The 23,057-nt window shown below is 34.7% G+C and overlaps 1 protein-coding gene across 4 annotated transcripts in view; it reads left to right on the top strand.

Moving 5' to 3' along the window:
* The window catches only part of SEMA3D (semaphorin 3D), a 206,956-nt gene extending 188,323 nt beyond the window's left edge, over nucleotides 1-18,633 (top strand). For all 4 annotated transcript variants that reach the window (XM_061197666.1, XM_061197665.1, XM_061197663.1 and 1 more), the window contains 3 exons: nucleotides 694-758; nucleotides 9,405-9,544; nucleotides 16,317-18,633. In XM_061197666.1, the coding sequence (XP_061053649.1) occupies nucleotides 694-758; nucleotides 9,405-9,544; nucleotides 16,317-16,742 (631 nt within the window). In that variant the 3' untranslated portion in view covers nucleotides 16,743-18,633. The remainder of the gene's footprint in view (nucleotides 1-693; nucleotides 759-9,404; nucleotides 9,545-16,316) is intronic.
* The last annotated feature ends 4,424 nt before the right edge of the window (nucleotides 18,634-23,057 follow it).

Below are 23,057 nucleotides of genomic sequence, written 5' to 3'. Positions count from 1 at the left end.
GGCCATTATTTTATTATTATTATCATTATCACTACTCTCAGAGAAACAATGTGAACTATGTGTCAGTAGATAGAAATAACATCTAGCCATTCATGCCATATCAAACTTGTACTTCTGTTTCAAATGATATTTATCTCGTTGTTTAATCACATCAATATAATAATGAATCTTCATATGATAAGGCATTTTGTATTTGTGTGTACTTTCTTACCCACTAACTAAAGCTCTTGTATATCTTACTTTTCCGTTGGCTGACTGAAAAAAAGAAGATACAAATAGTTACCCCCATAGGAAGTATATAATAACTGGATTGTATTTATATTCAACCTGTTCTGTTGAATAATTTGTCAAAAATCAGAGAAAAAGAAAACTGTGGTAGTTAAATAAAATTCAGATCATCTTATTGCCAAAACAGGATTTATTCTGGAATAAAATTCAGATCATCTTATTACCAAAACAGGATTTATTCTGGAATAAAATTCAGATCATCTTATTACCAAAACAGGATTTATTCTGTTAGGACTCTACCACTAGTATTATTTGAATTGATGTTAGAGTGATTGGAATATTGACCTGCATTTAAGTTGAGCAGTAAAGCATAATTCTGCTTCTGCTACTGTTATGAGTGTTAGATGTAGGCTTTGTATATCTCAGATATCATGCTTGAAGTTCTATTTAATCCCTTTTGCATAGGCGAGCTAGACGCCAAGATGTGAAGTATGGGGACCCAATCACCCAGTGCTGGGACATAGAAGACAGTAAGTATAGGTTTAATATGCTTTCCTCTCACTGAAAATTTTAAGCCTGGTCTTTGTGTGTCTTTTTTATTATACGAGTTAAAACACCTACTCATTTTGTGTAATGCTTGTGTTCTGGAAAAGCAATAGGAGGTTTTATAAATCAACCCCCTGTTCACGTGCCTAAGTGGTAATTCTTTGTTATATTGTTATTTGCTTCATATGGCTTTTAAAATTCCTATACCTTTTTTTTTTTTCTTTTTTAATGCCTTATCCATCCTTGTAAAGTCTGAAACTGCTATTAGAGATAAAGCAGACTGTAGTCCAAAACATATGGATATTTAGAGTAAACTCAAAGAGACCCTCCCAGAAAAGTTTGATAAAAGTGTTGGACTTAATAGAAAGAAATTTTAGGTAGCCTGTGCATTATTTGTATTCACTTATTAATTTGTGTATCCATTCAATCAGTAAATATTTATTAAGTGACTTCCATGTGCATGTAATTGTCCCGGGTCTACTTTGAGAGAAAGAGCTCCTTAGAGAACTTACAATTTTTTGGGGAAATGTCATAAGGCACAATTAGTGATGTGGGAGTTTAGCAAAAAAAGAGGTCACCAGAGGCTGTATTGTTCAGAGAAAATGTCATAGAATGGAAGATCTTGAAAGTCTGAGTGTGAGAAGGGCAGAGTGGAGAATTGAGAGGAAGTCTGTTGAGTGACTCTGATAACAGAGAAAAAAATCTGTAGAAGTATATATTCCAGAGCTTTAGTTACTTTCCACTCTCAAGCTCTGCCTTCAGATAGAAAATATATGCACATGCACGCACACGCGCGCACACACACACACACACACACACACACAACTAGAAGAAGAAATGAACTGCCTTTCCATCATCATATTGTTAGTAACCACCTACCATTGAATAAACAACCCAGATTTCGTAGTCTATAACTGGTGGTCTGGCAGAGTTTTCTTTTTTAAAAACAAAACAATTATTTCTAATTTATAATATCATTCTTCTGAAAAATAAACTCTAGTCCAGAATAGTACGTTTGTCTGCTTGTTCTAATGTGTAGATGACTCACTGTTATGCACGGTGTTTTATTTAGCAATCATTACTGTATGCTATGCACGGAGTTTTTCACATGTGTACATGAGATTAGGAGGGACTATTTTAGGTATTGAGGATATACTAATGAACATAAAAGAAAACAATCTGTGCATTCATGGATCTTACGTTTAAATGTGTGTTAGGGGAGGGAGCAGGCAACAAACATGAAAACAAGTAAAATATATGCCATGTCATATAATGATAAATGTTATAAGAACTTATAAAACACCATTGCTTACTAAGGCACTCACAATTACTGGGTCCACTTCATCACAGCCCATTCTTGTTACAGCCCATTGCACATCTCCTTTTCATCATCACCACTCTAACCCAATATATTTTTTGTCAAGATCACCAGCAGTTTCCTCCTTGCCAAATCCAATGGCCACTTTTCCGTTCCCATTTTTACTTACTCTCTAGCGCCCTCCTCCGTGGAACACTTTCTTCACTTGGCTCCATGCAGTGATGTGCTGGAGCCAGCCGTTATGGCCCCATGAGAGCTGACTGTGTATTACGTAGGAATTTTGTGAGCTGGGTTTTAAACCATTGGTAGCTTGAATCAGCCATGGCAGGAGTGTTTACACCAGGAAAATCGGCAAGCACTACAAATAAGGGCTTTTTGTTTTCAGAGGTGGTCTCCCCAGCACCCCTCTGCTTCATGGCACCACAGGGAAAACTTCTGGTTTTTCTCTTACCTTACAGGTTTCTCCTTCTGAGTGTTCTCAACTTTCCTTTTCATCCTACCATCTAAACATCCAGTCTCTGTATATTCACTCCTTAACGCCATCCATTTCAATACTATCAGAGGCAATTTTTTTTTTTTTAGTTTTTTTTTTTTAATTGAAGTACAATGTTGATTTACAATGTTGTGTTACTTTCTGGTGTACAGCAAAGTGATTCAGTTATACATACATATTTATTCTTTTTCATATTCTTTTCCATTATGGTTTATTACAGGATATTGAATATAGTTCCCTGTGCTATACAATAGGACCTTGCTGTTTATCCATTCTATATATCATCATTTGCATCTGCTAATCCCAAACTCTCAATCCATCCCTTTGCCGTCCCCCTCCCCCTTAGCAACCCCAAGTCTGTTCTCTGTGTCTGTCTGTTTCTGTTTCATAGATAAGTTCACTTCTGTCGTATTTTAAATTCTACATATAAGTGATATCATATGGTATTTGTCTTTCTCTTTCTGACTGACTTTGCTTAGTATGATAATCTCTAGGTCCATCCACGTAGCTGCCAATGGCATTATTTCATTCCTTTTTATGGCTGAGTACTATTCCATTATATATATACACCACATCTTCTTTATCCATTCATCTGTCGATGGACATTTAGGTTGCTTCCATGTCTTGGCTATTGTAAATAGTGCCGCTGTGAACATTGGGGTGCATGTATCTTTTCAAATTATAGTTTCGTCCAGATATATGCCCAGGAGTGGGACTGTAGGATCATATGCCAACTCTATTTTTAGTTTTTTGAGGAACCTCCATTCTGTTCTACATAGAGGCTGTACCAATTTACATTCCCACCAACAGTGCAGGAGGGTGCCCTTTTTCTACAGCCTCTCCCTCATTTGTTATTTGTAGACTTTTTAATGATGGCCATCATGACGGCTGTTAGGCGGTACCTCATTGTAGTTTCAATTTGAATTTCTCTAACAATTAGCAATGTTGAGCATCAATTCATGTGCCTATTGGCCATCTGTACGTCTTCTTTGGAGAAATGTCTATTTAGATCTTCTGCACATTTTTTGATTGGGTTTTTTTTGGGGGGGGTTGTTTGTTTTTGTTATTGAGTTGTATGGGCTATTTGTATATTTTGGAAATTAAGCCCTTGTTGGTCGCATCATTTGCAAATATCTTCTCCCAGTCCGTAGGTTGTCTTTTTGTTTTGTTTATGGTTTTCTTTGCTGTGTAAAAGCTTGTAAGTTTGATTAGGTCCCATTTGTTTATTTTTGCTTTTATTCCTTTTGGCTTGGTAGACTGACCTAAGAAAATATTGGTACAATTTATATCAGAGAAATATTTTGCCTACATTCTCTTCCAGGAGTTTTATGGTTTCATGTCTTATACTTAAGTCTTTAAGCCATTTTGAGCTTATTTTTGTGTATGGTGTGAGGGTGTGTTCTAACTTCATTGATTTACAAGAGGCTGTCCAACATTCCCAACAACACTTGCTGAAGAGACTGTCTTTTCTCCAGTGTATATTCTTGCCTCCTTTGTCAAAGATTAATTGACCATACGTGTGTGGGTTTATTTCTAGGCTCTCTATTCTGTTCCATTGATCCATATGTCTGCTTTTATGACAATACCATGAGGTTTTGATTACTGTAGCTTTGCAGTATTGTCTGAAGTCTGGGAGGGTTATGCCTCCTGCTTTGTTCTTTTTCCTCAGGATTGCTTTGGCAATTCTGGGTCTTTTAAGGTTCCATATAAATTTTAGGATTATTGGTTCTAGTTCTGTGAAAAATGTCAGGGGTAACTTAAAAGGGATCTCATTAAATCTGTAGATTGCTTTGTGTAATATGGCCATTTTAACAATATTAATTCTTCCAATCCAAGAGCATGGAATGTTTTTCCATTTCTTTAAATCGTCTTCAGTTTCCTTTATCAGTGTTTTATAGTTCTCAGTGTATATGTCTTTCACCTCCTCGGTCAGGTTTATTCCTAAGTATTTTATTTTTTTTTGATGAGATTTTAAAAGGGATTTTTTTTTTCTTTCTTTTTTTTTTTTTAACTTTCTCTTTCTGATGCAACCAATTTCTGTATGTTGATCTTGTATACTGCTACCTGGCTGAATGTGTTTATCAATTCTAGTAGTTTTTGTGTGAAGTCTTTAGGGTTTTCTATATATAGTATCATGTCATCTGCATACAATGACAATTTTACCTCTTCTCTTCCAACTTGGATACCTTTTCTTTCTTTTTCTTGTCTGCTTGCTGTGGCTAGGACTTCCAGTGCTATGTTGAACAGGAGTGGTGAGAGTGGGCATCCTTGTCTGGTCTGGATTTCAGCAGGAAGGCTTTCAGCTTTTCACTGTTGAGTGTTATGTTGGCTGTTGGTTTGTCATAAATAGCTTTTGTTATGTTGAGGTATGTTTCCTCTAAACTCACTTTGATAAGAGTTTTTATCATGAATGGATGTTGAATTTTATCAAATGCTTTTTCTGCATCTGCTGAGATGATCATGTGGTTTTTGTCTTTCTTTTGTTGATTTGGTGTGTCACATTGATTTGCATATGTTGAACCATCCTTGTGACCCTGGGATAAATCCAGTTTGGTCATGGTGTATGATCTTTTTCACATGTTGTTGGATTTGCTTTGCTAATATTTTGTTGGGAATTTTTGCATCTATATTCATCAAAGATACTGGCCTGCAATTTTCTTTTTTGGTAGTGTCTTTGTCTCGTTTTGGTGTCAGGGTAATGGTGGCTTCATAGAATGACTTTGGGAGTGTTCCCTCCTCCTCAATCTTTTGGAAGAGTTTGAGAAGGATTGGTATAGTTTCTTCTCTTATTGTTTGGTAGAATTCCCCAGTGAAGCCTTCTGGTCCTGGACTTCTGTTTGCAGGGAGTTATATTATTTCAGATTCTATTTCACTTCTAGTGATCAGTCTGTTCAAATTGCCTGTTTCCTTTTGATTCAGTTTTGGTAGGCTGTATGTTTCTAGAAACATGTCCATTTCTTCTGGGTTGTCCAGTTTGTTGGCATATAATTGTTCACAGTATTCTCTATCAGAGGCAATTTGACTCCCAGATTCATTGTCCAGTTCTGAACTCTCGCCTGTGTGCAAGACGTGTATGCTCTGTGCCTGCTCAAGAACCCCTCTCATATGCCTAATAAGAATCTCAAATTATACCTGAGAAAGAATTCTTGTCATTTTCTCTAAAACTTATTTGTTCTGCAGACTTCCCCATATTAATAAATAGTACCACCACTCACCCAACTGCTTTGTCAAAAAGCAGCTAGGAGTCATCTTTTTATGCTTCTCTTTCTTTTACATCTTATCACCAGCCTCTCAGTACAGCCCTTTGGCTCAGTGGTCACCACTGCTACTTCTCATCACCTCCACAGATGCCATCCTAACCAGACCCACCAGAACGCTTCAGTAGCTGCTAAACTGGTCTCCCTGCTTCCATGCTTGCCTCCCTTCAGTCTAGATCCCACTCAGTAGCCAGAGTAACCTCTTTATAAACTTCAGTCAGGGGGCTTCCCTGGTGGTGCAGTGCTTAAGAATCTGCCTGCCAGTGCAGGGGACACGGGTTTGATCCCTGGTCCAGGAAGATCCCACATGCCACGGAGCAACTGAGCCCGTGCACCACAACTACTGAGCCTGCGCTCTGGAGCCCGTGTGCCACAACTACTGAAGCCCGCGTGCCTAGAGCCCGTGCTCCGCAACAAGAGAAACCACTGCAATGAGAAGCCCGCGCACCACAGCTCAGAGTAGCCCCTGCTCGCCACAACTAGAGAAAGCCCGCGTGCAGCAATGAAGACCCAACGCAGTCAAAAAAAAAACACACTTTAATCAGATCTTGTCACTCCCTTACTCAGAATCTTTCACTAGCATCTTAGAGCAATTAGTAAAAACTCCACAGCCTTTACCATGGCCTGCAAGATTCTACCTGATCTGGTTCCTAACACCTTGTCTGATCCTCACATCACTGTGGCATAGCTTGCTCACAGGCTTTCTCTTTTTCAAAAGCACCAGTCTGGTTCCTGCCTCAGCCCTGTTGGCATTTGTTTCCTCTGTACCTGAAGAACTCTTCACTTCAGGTGTCCACATGGCTCCATCTTTGCATCATTTAATCCCATGATTGAAATGTTAATTTCTCAGAGACACCGTTCCTGACTAACCTACCTGAAATACCTTTCTTTCCTTCTAACCCTAATTATTCCCTAATCTGCTTTATTTTTACTTGTAATGCGTAACACAGCCAGATACTATATTCTTTATTTATTCATTCACTTGATAATTTTGTCTCTGTCACTGGAATATAAAGGTGGTGAATTTGCCTGTCATAGTCATCAGTATATTTCCTGCACTGAAAGCAATGCCAGTATGGTAGTCATGCAAGAATGTTTGCATAATGCATAGGGAAAAGGAAGGATACCCAGATGGAGAGCACTTGAGCTGTGCCTTAAGGAAACAATCAAATTTTACTAAGTAGATGAAGTAACAATTATTAAAATCAGAAAGAATTCACATAGGTTTTGTTAAGTTTGTGATGATCCCTCTGTTATTGTCTAGAGTTTATAGGTGCTAAGGAGCTATTTCATATTACTAAGAAAAGTTGTTTTTAAAAATAAAAGTAATTTATACCTGTTTGGTGAATGATTGGAATAGGAGAAGCCAGAGACAGAGAATCAATTGTGAGAATTAAAGTAGAGATTATGAGGGTATTTACAAACTAAGCGTTTTCGATCTTAGGGGAGAGAAAGGGTCACATTTGAACACTTGTCTCTGGTAAAGAAGAAAGGAGATGACTTGCTTATAACCCACCATAAATATGTGTTGCATTGACTTGGTCAAGTCTTGAATAACTGGCAAATAGCTGTTTCGTTTCTTCCTTCCTTCCTTTGTTCATTAATTGTTATATACTGTGATACTGCATGATTATTAATGATATAAAATCAGTAATTCATGTAGATGAACCGTGTTTAACAATGTTAAACACATATAATCTTGCTGCAGTGACTTCAGTGGCATGTCATATGTATATTCTAAAGAAATATTCCAGTTATTTCTCTATGAAAAAAAATTTTTGCCTGCAATCTGGAAGATTAAAATATTATCTTTAAAATTATGTTATACTTAATGAGAAGATATTCTGCTATTTAAAAACATTATTGTATACAACTTTTGCACTTTTAAAAATGGATAGTAACAGAACATTATATATAGTATGTATGTATATATGTGTGTATGTGTATATATATACATACATACATATAGGTTTAAATTTAAAAATAGAAAATTTTAAACTCAGAGATAAAACAAACATTATTGGAAGAAACAATAAATTAATTTCCAGTCAAACTGATGTAGGGATGACTTTGTTTCAAAGGGTCACTGTTTCTACTGATTTGAAGATGGATTTCTTATAATCAGCTCACTATTTCACTTTTCCAGTTGATTTCACTAATTTATCTTTCACTGAATTGACTAATTCTTTGGTTGAATCCGTCTAATTGAGTTTCTCCTGAGCCCTTGCCCCATCACCTAAACAATCAGCCTGCATCCTCCCTGCTTTGTTCATGAACTCCCTTTGCTCAGGAAAATGGTATCTGTTACTATGAAGTGATGCATGTCTTTCTCTTCCGTGATCGGCACTGGTGATCTTCCTGTGCATTAGGAATTTATTAGCTGTGAAAATCGTGGCTATAATCTGTTAAATTGCCAGAAGAGAGTGGATAGATTACAGATTTCAAGTGGAATCCACACATTTTGAAGGTTAGGTAAGGTTAATTCATAATGGGGTCAGCATGTTTGACTTAATCACTGCTGGTAAGACACAAATAAGTTCAAAAGAAGTTTCTTGAAAAGAAGCCTAACTATTGGATGCACGTGCATTCATGCCATTTGCTGATAATTCTGCGTGCTTAGGTTTAGGATTCACTTAGGCCCCTTAAGCCTCACTCTGGTTTATGCCTAAAATGCTAAGTAGGCCCATCTGCAGAATTGAGACATCTGAATATACGATGAAAAAGTGCATGTTTGGGCCAGGCTGAGAAGCCGTCATTTTTTATTTGATCAAATCTGAGCTACAGATCTTAGATCACACATGGGACACAGCCTTTGGCTACTCTGGAAGGAATGTATTTCAGATGGTGCAGTTGATTTACGAGAATAAGGTGTCTGAGACACTGATCCTTTAGCCTCCCATTAACTATCTTATAGCAAATGCATGTTGGGCTAAAATATCCCTCTTTGAATAAAAGAGAACATTTTTTGGTAGATAATACAGATAAGGTCCTGATTCTGAGTATTAGAGCATCTAACTTATTAGCATCATCATAGAGTTTCATTAAGTATAGAGCACTGCACTTACTTTTCTGAGATCAAAATGTCATATGGTCATAACATATGGTTATATGTTATATGGTCAGCTCTGTGGACCAAATCATAATAGAATTTCTCTTTAGAGGTAAGATAAATTTCTCTTTAGAAATATCTGCAGAATTAGTTATATTTTATATAAATTAAAAGGCATTAAAGCATTAAAAGATGTTGAAGTTTATTCAGTTCAGCTCAGAGAGGCTCAGTGTTTAAAGTTGGATCTTGTGAATTCTTGTTTTAAAAAAGAAATTGCAAAAAGTTAATATATTGATGAAAGAGTAAAAATTGCAGTGCAGGGATAGAGTTTTAAAAATCAATCTATTAGATAGTATTTTACTCTCAGGTTACAACATTATAACATGAATTTCCTTTCTCTTTAATAATGTGTATGAATCTTTCCTCCATGGCATCTGTTCTAAATCAGTCTATTTTCCCATTGCTTTTAAAATCGTGTCAAGGTTAATCTCCTATTCCATGTTTGCTTTCCAGGCATTAGTCATGAAGCTGCTGATGAAAAGGTGATTTTTGGCATTGAATTTAATTCAACCTTTCTGGAATGTATACCTAAATCCCAACAAGCATCTATTAAGTGGTATATCCAGCGGTCAGGAGATGAATATCGAGAGGAGGTAAGTTACAGTCATCAAAGAATGCTCACCTTGAGGGAAACAGTGTAAAACTTAAATCAAGTTTAGGTTGTGAGAGGAGATGTTCAACTTTTAGTGCCAAGTGGAGCTCTTATCACTACTTGATAACAAGGAAAATAAAATTTTATACTCTCTAGCACCCAAGGTAACAATGCCTTTGAGATATGAATAGGCCAATTTAATGCAAATGTGTTAATACATTTAAAAGCATATTGAATTAAAAAAATTTACAGGATTCTTCTTCTACTTTTTATTTTTCATTGATGGTCTATATTTTAGAATAATTCCCTGATCAAGAACAAGACTTTCCCCCCACAATAGCCCAATGACTAAATTCTAACTCTCATTGGGTTCAGTTTAGATCATAAAATAAAACATGTCAAGTTTGTACAGAAATGGAAATATCTATCTTATCATATCATAGGAGCAAGTTGGATAAGTATCTGGACATCTGTACCTTTTCACTCTAGTGTATTAAAATTAAATCAACAGAGGGAAAAGTAATATGGATGCTCTACTCATCTTTTGACTTTTTTCTGTTTCAGTTTTCTTCTAACACATACATGTGATTAAAACATATCACAAAGATTTTGTGAGATATGTACGTTATATATGTTACTGAATTTAATGAGATGAGTTTGGGTAGTCTGAGAAATCCTGTATTATTATTATTCAAATGTCATGTAGCAAAGGTTAAATGACAGAATTTTAATATTTCTATTCTAATGCCTATGAGAAACCAGTGATACTCAATCTAGAGTTCTAAAAGTCCCAATATTAAACTAAGGACACTGTAATGGTAATGGAGTGAACACAGGCTCAGAATTAGATGCATTGAGTAATGATTCTTTGGTAATATTAATGAGGACTGTGGGCCGGAATTTTCTAAGGTAAATAAAATCAATGCAAAAGTTACTGTCAAAATTAAATGAGAAAACACATACGAGAATGTGAATTTCAAAGCAGAGGATTACTCACAAGTATAAAGTATGCATATAAAATTGCAGACACACTCTACTGGGAGGATGTGTGAAATACAAAACAGCACTGATGATGTGTGTTCACCCTGACTGCTGAGGGTTTGTGAGCAGGTGGTGACTTCTCTAGCACTCAAGTTTCCCTGCCATATAAGCAGGTGGACCAGATGTTCTCTAAAACATCAGCCTCCTGTGAAGTCTGTAAACATTTAAATAGTATATGTAATCGGTCAAACATTACTGTGTAATAGTGGTTCTCAGCTTCAGGTAGTTTTGCTCCCAAGGTATTCACATTTAGCAATACCTGGAGACATTTTTGGTTGTCACGACTGGGTGGATGGAGGATGCTACTGGCATCTAGTGGGTCGAGGTCAAGGATGATGCTCACCATCCTGCAGTGCACAATACCTCACAATAAATAACCATCCATCTCACCCAAATGCCAGTTGTGCTAAGGTTGAGAAACCTTGGAGTCAAAGAACCAAATTTTATGATAAGTGATTAATGTAAAGATATGTTCCACTGTTACATTAAGAAATTATCATTCTCTTCATCTGAGAATAATTTCTCATATCAAAATATTGACCCTTCACATACTTAATACTAAGGGAATAACTTCCTTCTTTATGTCAGATTTCTCTGGTAAAACTTGATTCTTCATTGTTCCTGACATCCATAAGTTCTAAGAATATGGCATATCCATATTTATACTAAATGTTTAAGAGTCTCACTGTTTACCAATACATATTGAAGTTTTATCTGACATAGAGGTGATTTAATTTCAAGATATAAAGCATTTATTATTTATCCATGAAATATTGCAAGGATATCTGAATTTTTGTAACGTGCAGATTTTCTTTTAGATATATTGCAGTATTTTACTTTTGAATATCCCAAATGACTATTTTTAATTTTATAGTTAATAAAGTTTGATAATTTCTTTTCATTTAAATATAATTTTTTAATGATTTTTTTCTCCATGACAAACTTAATCTGACTTATAAAAAATGTGGAACTCTGCTTGGGGTACTCTCCCAGTTATAGATACGTACGTTTGCCTATGCATGTTTGCATTCACATCTTTCATGTTTCCTGAAAATGCTATGCATTACTTTAATGTACGTTTTAGGTATATCAGGCAGTCATGGTGGTAGCATGCTCCATAAATTTCAATGGAGCAGAAACAGTGTATTTATTGATTTATACTTTAAAATATTTTAGCTGTAATGTTTCAACTGGTATTTTCATCTATCTTTGTAAATAGTTATACACTGTCCAGGATATGCAGTACTGCTTCCTGAACTGAGGAAAGGGGCAAAATCCAGACTAGATTTGAAGCATTTTTCCCAGCAGGATACCCTCTGCTCTTTACCAAGAAGGTCACAGTTTGAAATCTTTCCTCCAGTCAAAAAAAGAAAAAAAAAAAGCCTGAGGGAAGGCCCAGGATCTCCTGTGGCACAGAGGCTGTCACCAGGTTATTCTCTGCCGGGAGGAGAACATTTCCTTACTGAGTTGTTTCACAGTTGGGTGCTGTTGGGGAGGTCATGAGTCAGTTATTCCCTGACTTTCTTATAAAGCTGTTCTTGAAATTGATGATGTTGGTGCTGTAACTAGCAAGTTAATCGTCAGTCCCCAAGCTTCTGTTGAACTTTTGAGATCTGAATAAATAAAAGAGGCAGTACCTTATACCATTTGTGATAGTAATTTTTCTGTGGCTTTTTAAAATACTTTAAAAACATCTTCAAATATTTGTATTTTTCTATCTGTAGGCCTTCGTTTTATTTTTGTTGCTTTTATTATAAAAGCAATATAAATGGTTTTGAAAATAAACAACTATGAGATCACTAAGTGTAGATAAGCACAAATACTATTCTGATGTCTAGTCCAGCTTTTTTTTTTCCTACTTCCCATTACACTATAAGCATTTTCCCCTGCCATTCAATTTTAATACCATGTTTCCTGTCCCACATCCCTGCCATCCTGATGACACAGTCATCCACAGATGTTCCATGTTTTATTAAGTTCACGTAACCTCTTAAAAAAGTAATCAACTTTCCTTTAGCTAAATCTTTCTCTACTTGTCTATTTTCTTAGGACAAATTCTTAAATGTAAAATAAGTGAGTTAAAGACTTTAATTATCTTACAGCTTTGGATAAACAACTGCATATTGCTAATTTCTCATCAAAATCACCATACTGGTAAACTGCCTTACCTATCATTTGCTTGGTTTATGTTGGTATATTCATTTAAAAATTATTTTAACAAACCCTTTTATATTATAGATATTAACATTTTAATGTTATGCATATTATATGTAACTTTTTATTGTTGTCTATCTCTAAAAATTTTTGTGTGTCCCTAACACACGCAAGTTTTATGTTTTATATAGACAAATCTATTGATTTATATCTATATGATTTCTCACTTGTGCTTAGAAGTTCCTTCCCCAATGAAACAGCAAATATATATATTCTAGTCATTTTATGATTTTATTTTTACAATTACAGTTTACATTTTATATTTACACTTACTTAAAGATATTAAATTAATCTAGGAGTGAGTTATGTATTCATTCGATTTTTTTTTTCTTTTAAATAATGAGCCAGTTGCCTCGGCACTATTTTTAAATAAGTAGTCTCCTATGTTTGTTGAAGAAGGGAGATATTCTTGAATCCCTAGTCACTTCCAAGACATGTGCAGTGCTTTAGCTATGAAAGACCTGACAGGTGAATTATCTGCAAAGGAATTACCATTAGGCTGCTATTATCAGAGAAGGAAGTCACTGACCTTTACCTGCTGCTTAGTACCTAACTGTCCTTTGTCACTTACCATGTTTCTCTTTTCATTTTAAATGAATTGCCCTTCACTGAAGATCTACATTGAATAATGCCAAATATATTATCCTTGTTCACATTAAGCAAATGGATAGTTGACCGCGGTTCAAGCATGGTTTTGATATGTAAGGCTGAGCAGTTTTTACTTATCACTTCTAGAGTGAAGAAAATTCCATGAGTTTAAATCACTGGCCAGAGATTACATTATCTCTTTGTAGAGGAGCTGAATTTTCTAAATTGACTGTGCTGACATTTCACTGTCGAGATGCAGTCTGCATAATGCATCCTATTCCAGCATGGAATGAAAGCACTACAGAGAATGGGAATGTAAAGTAGGCAAATGTTAATCAACCACTTAATTTCTGGGTCACAGATTTCTATCTCTAGATGGCAAAAATCCTATGAAAATACATCAATTCAAAATGTGTTTTATTAGAGATACCATGTCATGAAAGGCATATTTTTGAAATTTTAGGAAGAGAAAAAAATCACTTAAATGATCTAATAGACAGTAGATAAATCCAGAAAGAAATTCATTAAAGCAAACTTTTTATCTGTAGGTCAAAAACCAAAAGAAAAAGTAAGCATTCCATCAAAGAAAGGAAAGGTGAAGGACCACGATGGAGTAATGAAATGTCAGGTGTTTATGAAACCCTGAGTCCTGTAGGGACAGAAGTAGACTGGAAAGGAGGGAAGGGGGCCAAACTTCAGAGTTAAAATAACGTAAATGGGACACAAAAAGAGAACAGCAAAAATAATGATGAAGTGTTGCATAATATGTGTGAAATCACAAAGTCATCATTCCTTCCTGTCAGAAGCTTAAAAAGAACAATAAAAAATAGTGACTCAGAGCTGTGACAGTCTCTGAAAGCCACATTAAATGCAGTTTAAACATTAGCAAGAATACCAGCTAGGAAAGAATATCCAGAGATGAACTGGAACTGAAGTCACGCACGTTGGTCGTCATGCTAGTAACCACAGGCCATTTTCCATTAAAGAATTACAGAAGTAAAGGCTTCAGAACATCACCTCTCCAGCAATATGGCAGTAGTCTATGATGTTGCTAATAATACTTCACACTTAACCTTCAAAGAGCTTTACTTTTAACACCCCAAATACACCGTATGTTGTGTCACCAACTTGATAAATGGGACACCAATCGGGGAAGATAAATGAGTAGTCATAGGAAGCAGAGCAGATAGGGACCAGAACCTAGTCTGTGGAGTCAGAGTTTCAATTTCATGTTCTAAGATATATTTAAATGAAAAAACAACAATTCCTACAATAAAATTATTTAAAGGAAGATATATAGTATGTGTTAAATTTGAGATTGATATTATTTTTTAAGACTGATCCTTTAGAGCTCTACCAATTCAAATTCCCTTTTATTTTTGGCAGCAGATTCCTATAGTTTCTGAGAATGTAAGTTACTTCAACATTAGTTTGTATTACAGTAGCATTTAAAAATATCTGGGCCTTTAGATAAATCCATTAGAAAAAAAAAAAAACTACTACACACCAATTCACCAAATGGGCAAAGTAAGGGAAACAAACAGACCCCTGATGGTGTGGATTCATTGTAGAGCAAAGGCAGGGCTGGAGACCATTCAGCCTCATTAACCAGGGATCTGAGCTGTGACCTGCCTTTGGCCTTGTGTGGTACCCCGCCAGCTGCACTTCTCTGGCATAGAAGGTGGTTGGCCATATATTTGTTAGTTAACTGGGCTGGTAGCCAGAGATGTTTCTTTGCCTTTTCTCATATTTCCAGAATTGGAGGGATTTTTCCTACATATTTTTCACATAAAGATGCAAAGTATAGTCCACCCACTGTGAATAAATTTAATTTAGCCGTCGTTATGCCTCCTTGATTTCCATCAACTCTAAGTCTACAATACAGGGGCAGATGTGTAAACTGGGAAATCTTCCAGACTTCTTTGTTGTTGTTCTACTTAATGCTGAGCCGCTCAACAATACTCCACATTAAACAGGGCTCTTGTGTCGGTAAACATGCCTGTGGTTTATTGAAGATAGGTTCTCTATTCACACCAGATTGGAGGCCAGGCAAGCTTAAATGTTTGAATTGTCTTTCAGTACTATTACTTCAAAGGGCAAAGAGCGTCACATTTCAGTGGAGGTTCTTTTTGTTCATTGAGCTTTCTCACACTTGAAATCACATTACCATGTTATAGTATACTGAGGTATGGCAAATATCTCCACAAATGACATAGTCTGAAGTATCATATAGACATAAAGTATCAAAATTCAATCCATAGTAAAAAGAGAAATTCAGCTTTAAATGTTGCTAAACTTCTGACTATATGGTCCTATTCAGTACAGCTCTAACATCCAAAAGGCTGTATCTTCCATTCCTTTCCACTTGACTTTTAACAAGTCACAACTTACAGTTTCCGTAAGCTACTCAGATCATTTATTTGGCAATATCTAGCAAACATTAAATTCCTTTTGGAATAATTGCTCTCTTCTACATTACAGGTAGTAGTGTGCACTAAAGCTCTTTTTCTACACAATGACTGTCAGAGTCACATTCTAGCTCTGAAATTCAGAAACAAATTGGTGTTCTTAGTACACCAATTAGTGTCTGAAATCTTTGTAAAGATGGTCAATTGATAGTTTCCAGGTTTACTTCATTAATTTTCACAGCTTTTTATTCCTATCTGTAGACTGGGAGAAAAACTAACTATATTCCAAAGGCTCAGTTAGATGTAATAAGATGCAACCATACATCTTTGGGGGCTGTTACTTTAGTTGAAAGAGAGTTTAGTCACTCTCTTCGACTGTGGCTGACAATACTATGCTTAATGGCAGAGAGACAGGGATTGTATCTCTTAGGTTCATCTAAGTAAAACTATGTAGCCTCTTTGCATTTGCTCATAGCCCTCTCTGTTTCTCATTTATTGCCTACATTTTTTCCAATTCTGCAGTTGAAACCCGATGAAAGGATCATCAAAACAGAATACGGGCTACTGATTCGAAGTCTGCAGAAGAAGGACTCTGGGATGTATTACTGCAAAGCACAGGAGCACACTTTTATCCACACCATAGTGAAGCTGACTTTGAATGTCATTGAGAATGAACAGATGGAAAATACCCAGAGGGCAGAGCACGAAGAGGGGCGGGTCAAGGATCTGTTGGCTGAGTCACGGTTGAGATACAAAGACTATATCCAAATCCTTAGCAGCCCGAACTTCAGCCTCGACCAGTACTGTGAACAGATGTGGCACAGGGAGAAGCGGAGACAGCGAAACAAGGGCGGCCCAAAGTGGAAGCACATGCAGGAAATGAAGAAGAAACGAAATCGAAGACATCACAGAGACCTAGAAGAGCTTCCTAGAGCTGTGGCTACATAGTTTTCTATTTAATTTAAAGAAAAAGAATTCTTCACCTGCAAAAATACTCTCTTCTCTTTTATTCATCCTTATATTAACTCATAAGAGCTTTCCATGGAGTTTTGCTAAAGCACAAGAACAGTAATCTGAATAAGACTGTATCTGGTGGATATGGCATTAGTAAGGGCAAACCATTCATCTGAACCAATTTTCCAAGAACTAAACTTATACCTGCAAAGTATCAGAATTATCTCAAAAGAGGGGCTTTACATTTGTAAATGTTTTACACTCTGAGTTTTTGAATTTGTTATGTTACGTAAATAACTGAGCTAAGAAAGCGTCAAATTTGACATTGTAATAAGGTGCTTTATTTCCCTTGCATGGTCTTTAAGCATGGAGTTTACCATGTAGTTGTGCTATATGTTCTTATGAACAGATACATCATTCCACTCTAGAACTGGCTACCTGGTGGTAGGATTGGAGGGAAGACATAAGATACAGCTCACATTATCAACAGGAACTTTCCCAGTGAGCCATTCACTCTTGGTGCATGGTTTAGGAATCTGGAGAGGTGCATTACTCCTTTCAGACTCCAGGGGTTACATTTAGTGTCCTGGAGCATTGATTTACTGAAGGGCATAAATGTTCCTCCCAGGATTCCTTATGACCTGTCAGGATAACAGGTTCACAGAGAGAAGTTGGTGCTCAGTTATGTGTCTTTAGAATATATGGTGAGCTTTACAGGGACAGAATGTTTAATAAATATTTTAATAGGATATGGGAAAGCATTTTAATAAAATAAGGGAAACATCATGATGTATACTGCATCCTAATGGGAAAGCACGCAGCTGGGATTTGTTAAGAGAAAGAAAGAAAGACAGCCATAAATTCTGGCTTTGGGGAAAACTCACATCCCCATAAAAAGGAAGAACAATCACAAATACAGTGCGTGAAATGTACTGTAGCTTTACTCACTGGAATATATGTAGCTGCCAATTTGTAATCCATCTGTTAAAAAAAACCTCTAGATTATAACAGACTGCTAGCAAAAGTCTGAGGAAAAGTAAATTTTCTAAAGAATCATGGGAAAAATGAATACAAATTTATTTACAACCAATGGGATTTCAGTATGTACTTCCTCTCTTTTTTCTAAAAATGCATCATGCTCTATAAATTATTTCTATTTACTGCCTTTATGCTCTCCCAAATATTGGATTATTAGATTTTATTTGAATGAATAGGAAAAAGCAATATATACATATATATAGAGAATTAGGTAGACAGCAGTGATGGGGAGCGGGAATACTATATATTTGTTGAATAACAGAACAAATGCAAAAATTTTGACAACGGAAAGGGTTAAATTAACTCTTTGACATCTTTTCTTCACACAATCTTTTTGCATTTCTGAGATTATATGCTGTAATTCAAGTAGCATTGTTTTAGTAATTTAATAATAAATAAGCCTACTGCATGTAAAGAAAACAAACTCACAACATTAACATAAACATTTTTTCACATTTTGTTAGCACTTTCAAATGTTTCTAATTTGTTCTTTCCTCTGAATATGTATGGTATGTTTCCTGCCTTTTTAAGAAGGACTCACCTTTCCTTCGTATAACACAAAACCCTCAGCCTTCTTCTGTTTTGCCTTTTCACGCCGTTTTTAGTGTGAAATGATAAATTAGTCACTTCCTCACATGGAAGGCAGCTTTTCAGAAAACTAAATAGCAGACATAGCTCGTTTCTCATGCATTCTACGTGTCTTGAAAATAAAAGCCTGTGAGAACCCTGTGATTATAGGGCAACTTATTACAGAGTTCAGTATCATGTCTGTGACTGGCTTTATGCTCAAAACGTTCTATCTTACATTCATTGTATTTGCATTGCTTACCTACTCAAAGTAGTCACACTGATCTATGAGGTTAAGTCGCCTTTTGATATGATACTCAAATATTTGTAGATGTTTTACTGTAAAGAAAACTTAAGGAAGATAGTTTTTTTTTTTTTTTTTAAGTGAACCAGAACAAATCACTCTATTAAAAAGTAATTCATAAGAATAGTTGTAGCAAGATCAGACTGCTAACAAGAGTGTTTGTAACTTGATTTGCTGGCTCAAAATGTTCCAGGAACTCATAGTAAGCTCAAAGCATATAAGTAGGAACATGTTTTTTAAAAGATTTCCAAATATTTGTATATCAGACAGTAATGATCAAATTATGGATGGCTTTGGGAAAATTTCATGAAGCTCAAATGTTAGGATTGACTTGTGAAAATAAATTTGGTTTTCATCAAAATATGAATGTCCAAGCCATTTTTTAATTAATTATTTCTAATCTTAGTTATTCAGAAAAAATTGGGGGGGACATTTTAATTTACAGCTAATATTCTGGCTGCTTTGGATCTAAAACTATTAATTTATGATAATTAAAATATATTTGAAATATTGTTAGTAAAATAAAAAGTCATATAATAAATAAACCATATGGGCAAAGATTTATGTGTATTTATAAAGACAGAAGACATCTAAGCTACTATGTTTAATTTTTTAATCTTTTAATTGCCTAGAACGCTTAGAAGAACAGTGTGAATATATTAAATCTAGAGATGAGATACAATATATACTTCCTCACCACTGAAAGTTTTTACCAACTTTTCTTTGAAACAATGAAAAATGAAATTATAGTTAATAGTTTCAAATACATTTGCTAAGAAATCAGCTCTTTATGGAGAGGTCTTAAAATGTCTATGTTTATTCTTGGTTTTATATTTTTTCCCCTGTTTTGAATACATATGGCTCTGACTTGCATATTCTCATCTGCATTTCATTCCAGCTATTTGTGCTGCTAAATGGAATCCTGACTGTCTGCATTCATTTACATTCAATTTATTGGGAATTTTAAGTTTGTTTAGAAATGGATAGTCTAAATAATTAATTTATATATAAACTGTTTCTTCCCCAAAGAGCTCAAAACAGTACATTCACATTATTGAATAAACATTTTTGAAAACCAACCAAATTATTTAAGAAATGGAAAACTGTCACAGAGAAATTTAGAAATTTGCAAAAGCCACAACAGTAGTGAAAAAATTATAATTCACACCATACCTCATCCATCCGTTGACTAAATAACGCTTATTTACAACATGCTGCCTGCAAAATGGTCTTACTCTTGAATTTCTCCTTTGGTCTATGTTTCGGTTCTTTATATGCTATTAATTTTTGTTTCTGCTGGATTGTGTAGACTCAACTAAAAAATAAGTTTACAGTTGTCGGTGCCTGTTTTTCCACATTACATTGAAAATTAAATTTTCAAGGACGGTTTGGTAGCATCCAGATGTCTACAAAATACTAAATTGAACAAGAGCATTAATTAAACACTGATATTTTAAATTTAAATATGATATTTCATATATATCATTAAATGAAAGTGGAAATCAAAACTGAAATAGCTTCCCTTTAGAATTTGTCTTGGACAGCATGTTGGAACTCATTAGCCTTATTGGGAATGGATACTTTAGAAAAAAGAGATATTTGAAATGTTTTTATAGAAAGAAATATTTTTTTTCTCACAGTAAATGACCACAATATTTAAATAATTTAATTTGCATGTGAGATTAAAAAATGAGATCTAAAATTCCAACATTGTACACATTGACAGTGCAAAGACAGGAACATGCACATGACTTATACCTCTCATTTAAATATTTTGTCCTATAAAGTATTTATGGTAAGTTTGATATAGGTGATTTGGGGGTGAAGGGCAAAAATCTGTCAGTTAATTGTGTAATTTAATTCTTAATAATTGTAAGTGGTTAGCAATCTATTTTGAATTTGTAGTTTTGCTATTTTAAAAGAAATGTAGTCTTGTAATCTAAAATAATGGAAAGTTGTTAAATGTATATTTTGGTTGTATTATAATAAAATACAAACATTAGTGTTCTATGGTTATAAACAGAATGTTGGTTTGTGTGCAATTTTGTTTTCAAACCCTAAACATGGTAACCAGATTTTATACATAGAATCGCACTAAATCAAATACCAAGGAAAATATTTCCTGACAATTTTTAGTAGATATAGTTTGCACTGTAAGTATGCAGTAATTTCCCTTATGAAAGAAAAGAATAAGTTTCTCTCCCCAATTAATACAAGTATTACAGTTAAGCTTTACTGTGATTTAAATTTAGACTTTGGTAGACTGAATTAATATTACTACTCCAAGTAACTACTTTTAAGATTTCCAATTACCATTCTATAAGTGACATTTAAAAATACTCGTCTATATGTTTAGTACTGTATGAGCATAATTTTTTAAAGGCATAAGCTGAGGTTTTTGTTTTTGCTTTATAAAGACCTTTCTTGAATTTCTTTTAGAGAAAATTATATTTCTTATTAATTTGGTACACACATAAAGGATATTTTATGTTTACAAATAGATATTATGATATCCCCTCCAACCTGGTAATGAAATAAATTGTAGGGATGTTGTATAGAGAAATGTCAAGTTTTCTGAGTGCTCTGACAAGCTTCGAACATGAGAATTTATAGTAGTGTATATACATAACATTTTTAAAAGAAAAAAATGTATATAGGGCACTCTTAGGTGGATCATGTCCAAGCTGTTACTATAAAGAAAATACAACAGAAGATTAATAATTGAAAAAATTCCAGTTGTATTTGTTTGAATATAGAAAGACACGTGAGTGATTCTCAAGATAAAAGAAACAAATTTTAGCATTTGAGAATCAAAAGCATCTATAACCACACAACTTATCTGCTTTAACATGATTTGCTAGTCCAGGAAACTCTTGCCTAGGAAGATGAAGCTGCGAATAACTTTATTGTTTGTTTCAGAAGCTCAAATACTTTTCATTTGTGTATATACTGGTACAAACACATCTTGGAGAGGGATTTGGCAATATCCAATGAAGTATAAAATGCACATACTCCAAGAACCAGCTTTTCGCAATTAAGTATATATCCTTGAGAACCCTCTTCACATGTGCAGTAATAGACATTTTAAAAAACATTTATTGTAAGATTAATTATAATAGAAAAAAGAGAACAATCTATATGTTCTACAAAAGGAGAACGGATAAATTGAAGTATAGTCACTAAATGGATACAGAAGTTTAAATGGGAAAAAAAAAGAGCTACATGCATCAACATAGAAAAATCTCAGAAACAATGTTAAAGGAATAGAACCAAGGAGTACAGGAAAGCAAAAGGAATTATACTAGGTATATCAAGTTGAAAGAAGCAAACAATACTGCTTATGGATACATACATTCATATGTAAGCAGTAAACATATAAAAAAATTTCTGGAAAAGTTAAGCACCATATTCAGAATATGTTTTTCTCTAAGAAATAAGAGAATGAGGACACAGGGAGCTATGACTGTTTCAATAATTTTTTTTTTAATCTAAACTCAATATTATATTTATATTACATATATTTGTAGGAACTAGTATATTTAAGTGTTAATATTTCACAAAGTTGGGCATTGGATTATAATTTAAATATACTACTCTCAACATAATTCTGTGTGCTTAAAATATTTCATAATAAAAAAGCAGATGAAAGCTCTAAATTTCAATAAAAGAACAAGTTAGCAGTAAAATCTAAAAAGAGAAAGAAAAAGAGAGGGAAAGAGAGAAAAGAATAACATATAGAAATATTAGATATGCAGCCATCATAACAGATGCAACCTTCAAGTTCCCCTGACTCTTACATTATGGACTTTCTTGGACACCCTGATTATTTTAAAAACGTGACAGCTAGGACCTTGTTTGGCCTCAGGGACCCTGGAATAATGCCTATTTTTCAAAGCAACGCCTTATTGTTATGGAAATGCCTAAGGCATCTTGGATATGGAACTATGTGCTTAACATGCCAAAAGGCTCCAAATAGCTGAGTTGGCCTTTCTTGGATTGAACAGTGTTCAAGACTGATATTTCAAATAGAGAGTTTCTTCTTTCTGGCTTACATATCAAATTGATAAGCCAACTTATGCTCTTTAGGTAAGCTGAAGAGGGAAGAGAAATATTTATATCTTGCAAAATGTCTTTAAATGATCCCATGAATCATTATTTTCTATTGGAAAGATTTTATATAAATATAATTCACATTTTTCATTTACCGTGGATGTTTTGCTCATGTGTAGAGATGGGTCAAAATTTAGCCCAACACTTTTGCATTTTGCAAATTCTCAATTTTATTGGGTCCTGTTAATGAGGGGCTAGTACATTTAAATACACATTGTATGAGTAGAAGGGGGCATATTCAGAGAGTATTAATTTAAAGTACATAAACTTGGATAAGAAGAAAATGAAAC

This window comes from Eubalaena glacialis, chromosome 8, assembly GCF_028564815.1.
Source record: "Eubalaena glacialis isolate mEubGla1 chromosome 8, mEubGla1.1.hap2.+ XY, whole genome shotgun sequence".
Classification (NCBI taxonomy): domain Eukaryota; kingdom Metazoa; phylum Chordata; class Mammalia; order Artiodactyla; family Balaenidae; genus Eubalaena; species Eubalaena glacialis.
Note: the sequence above shows the minus strand (reverse complement) of the source record. Positions and strands in the feature narration are given on the sequence as shown.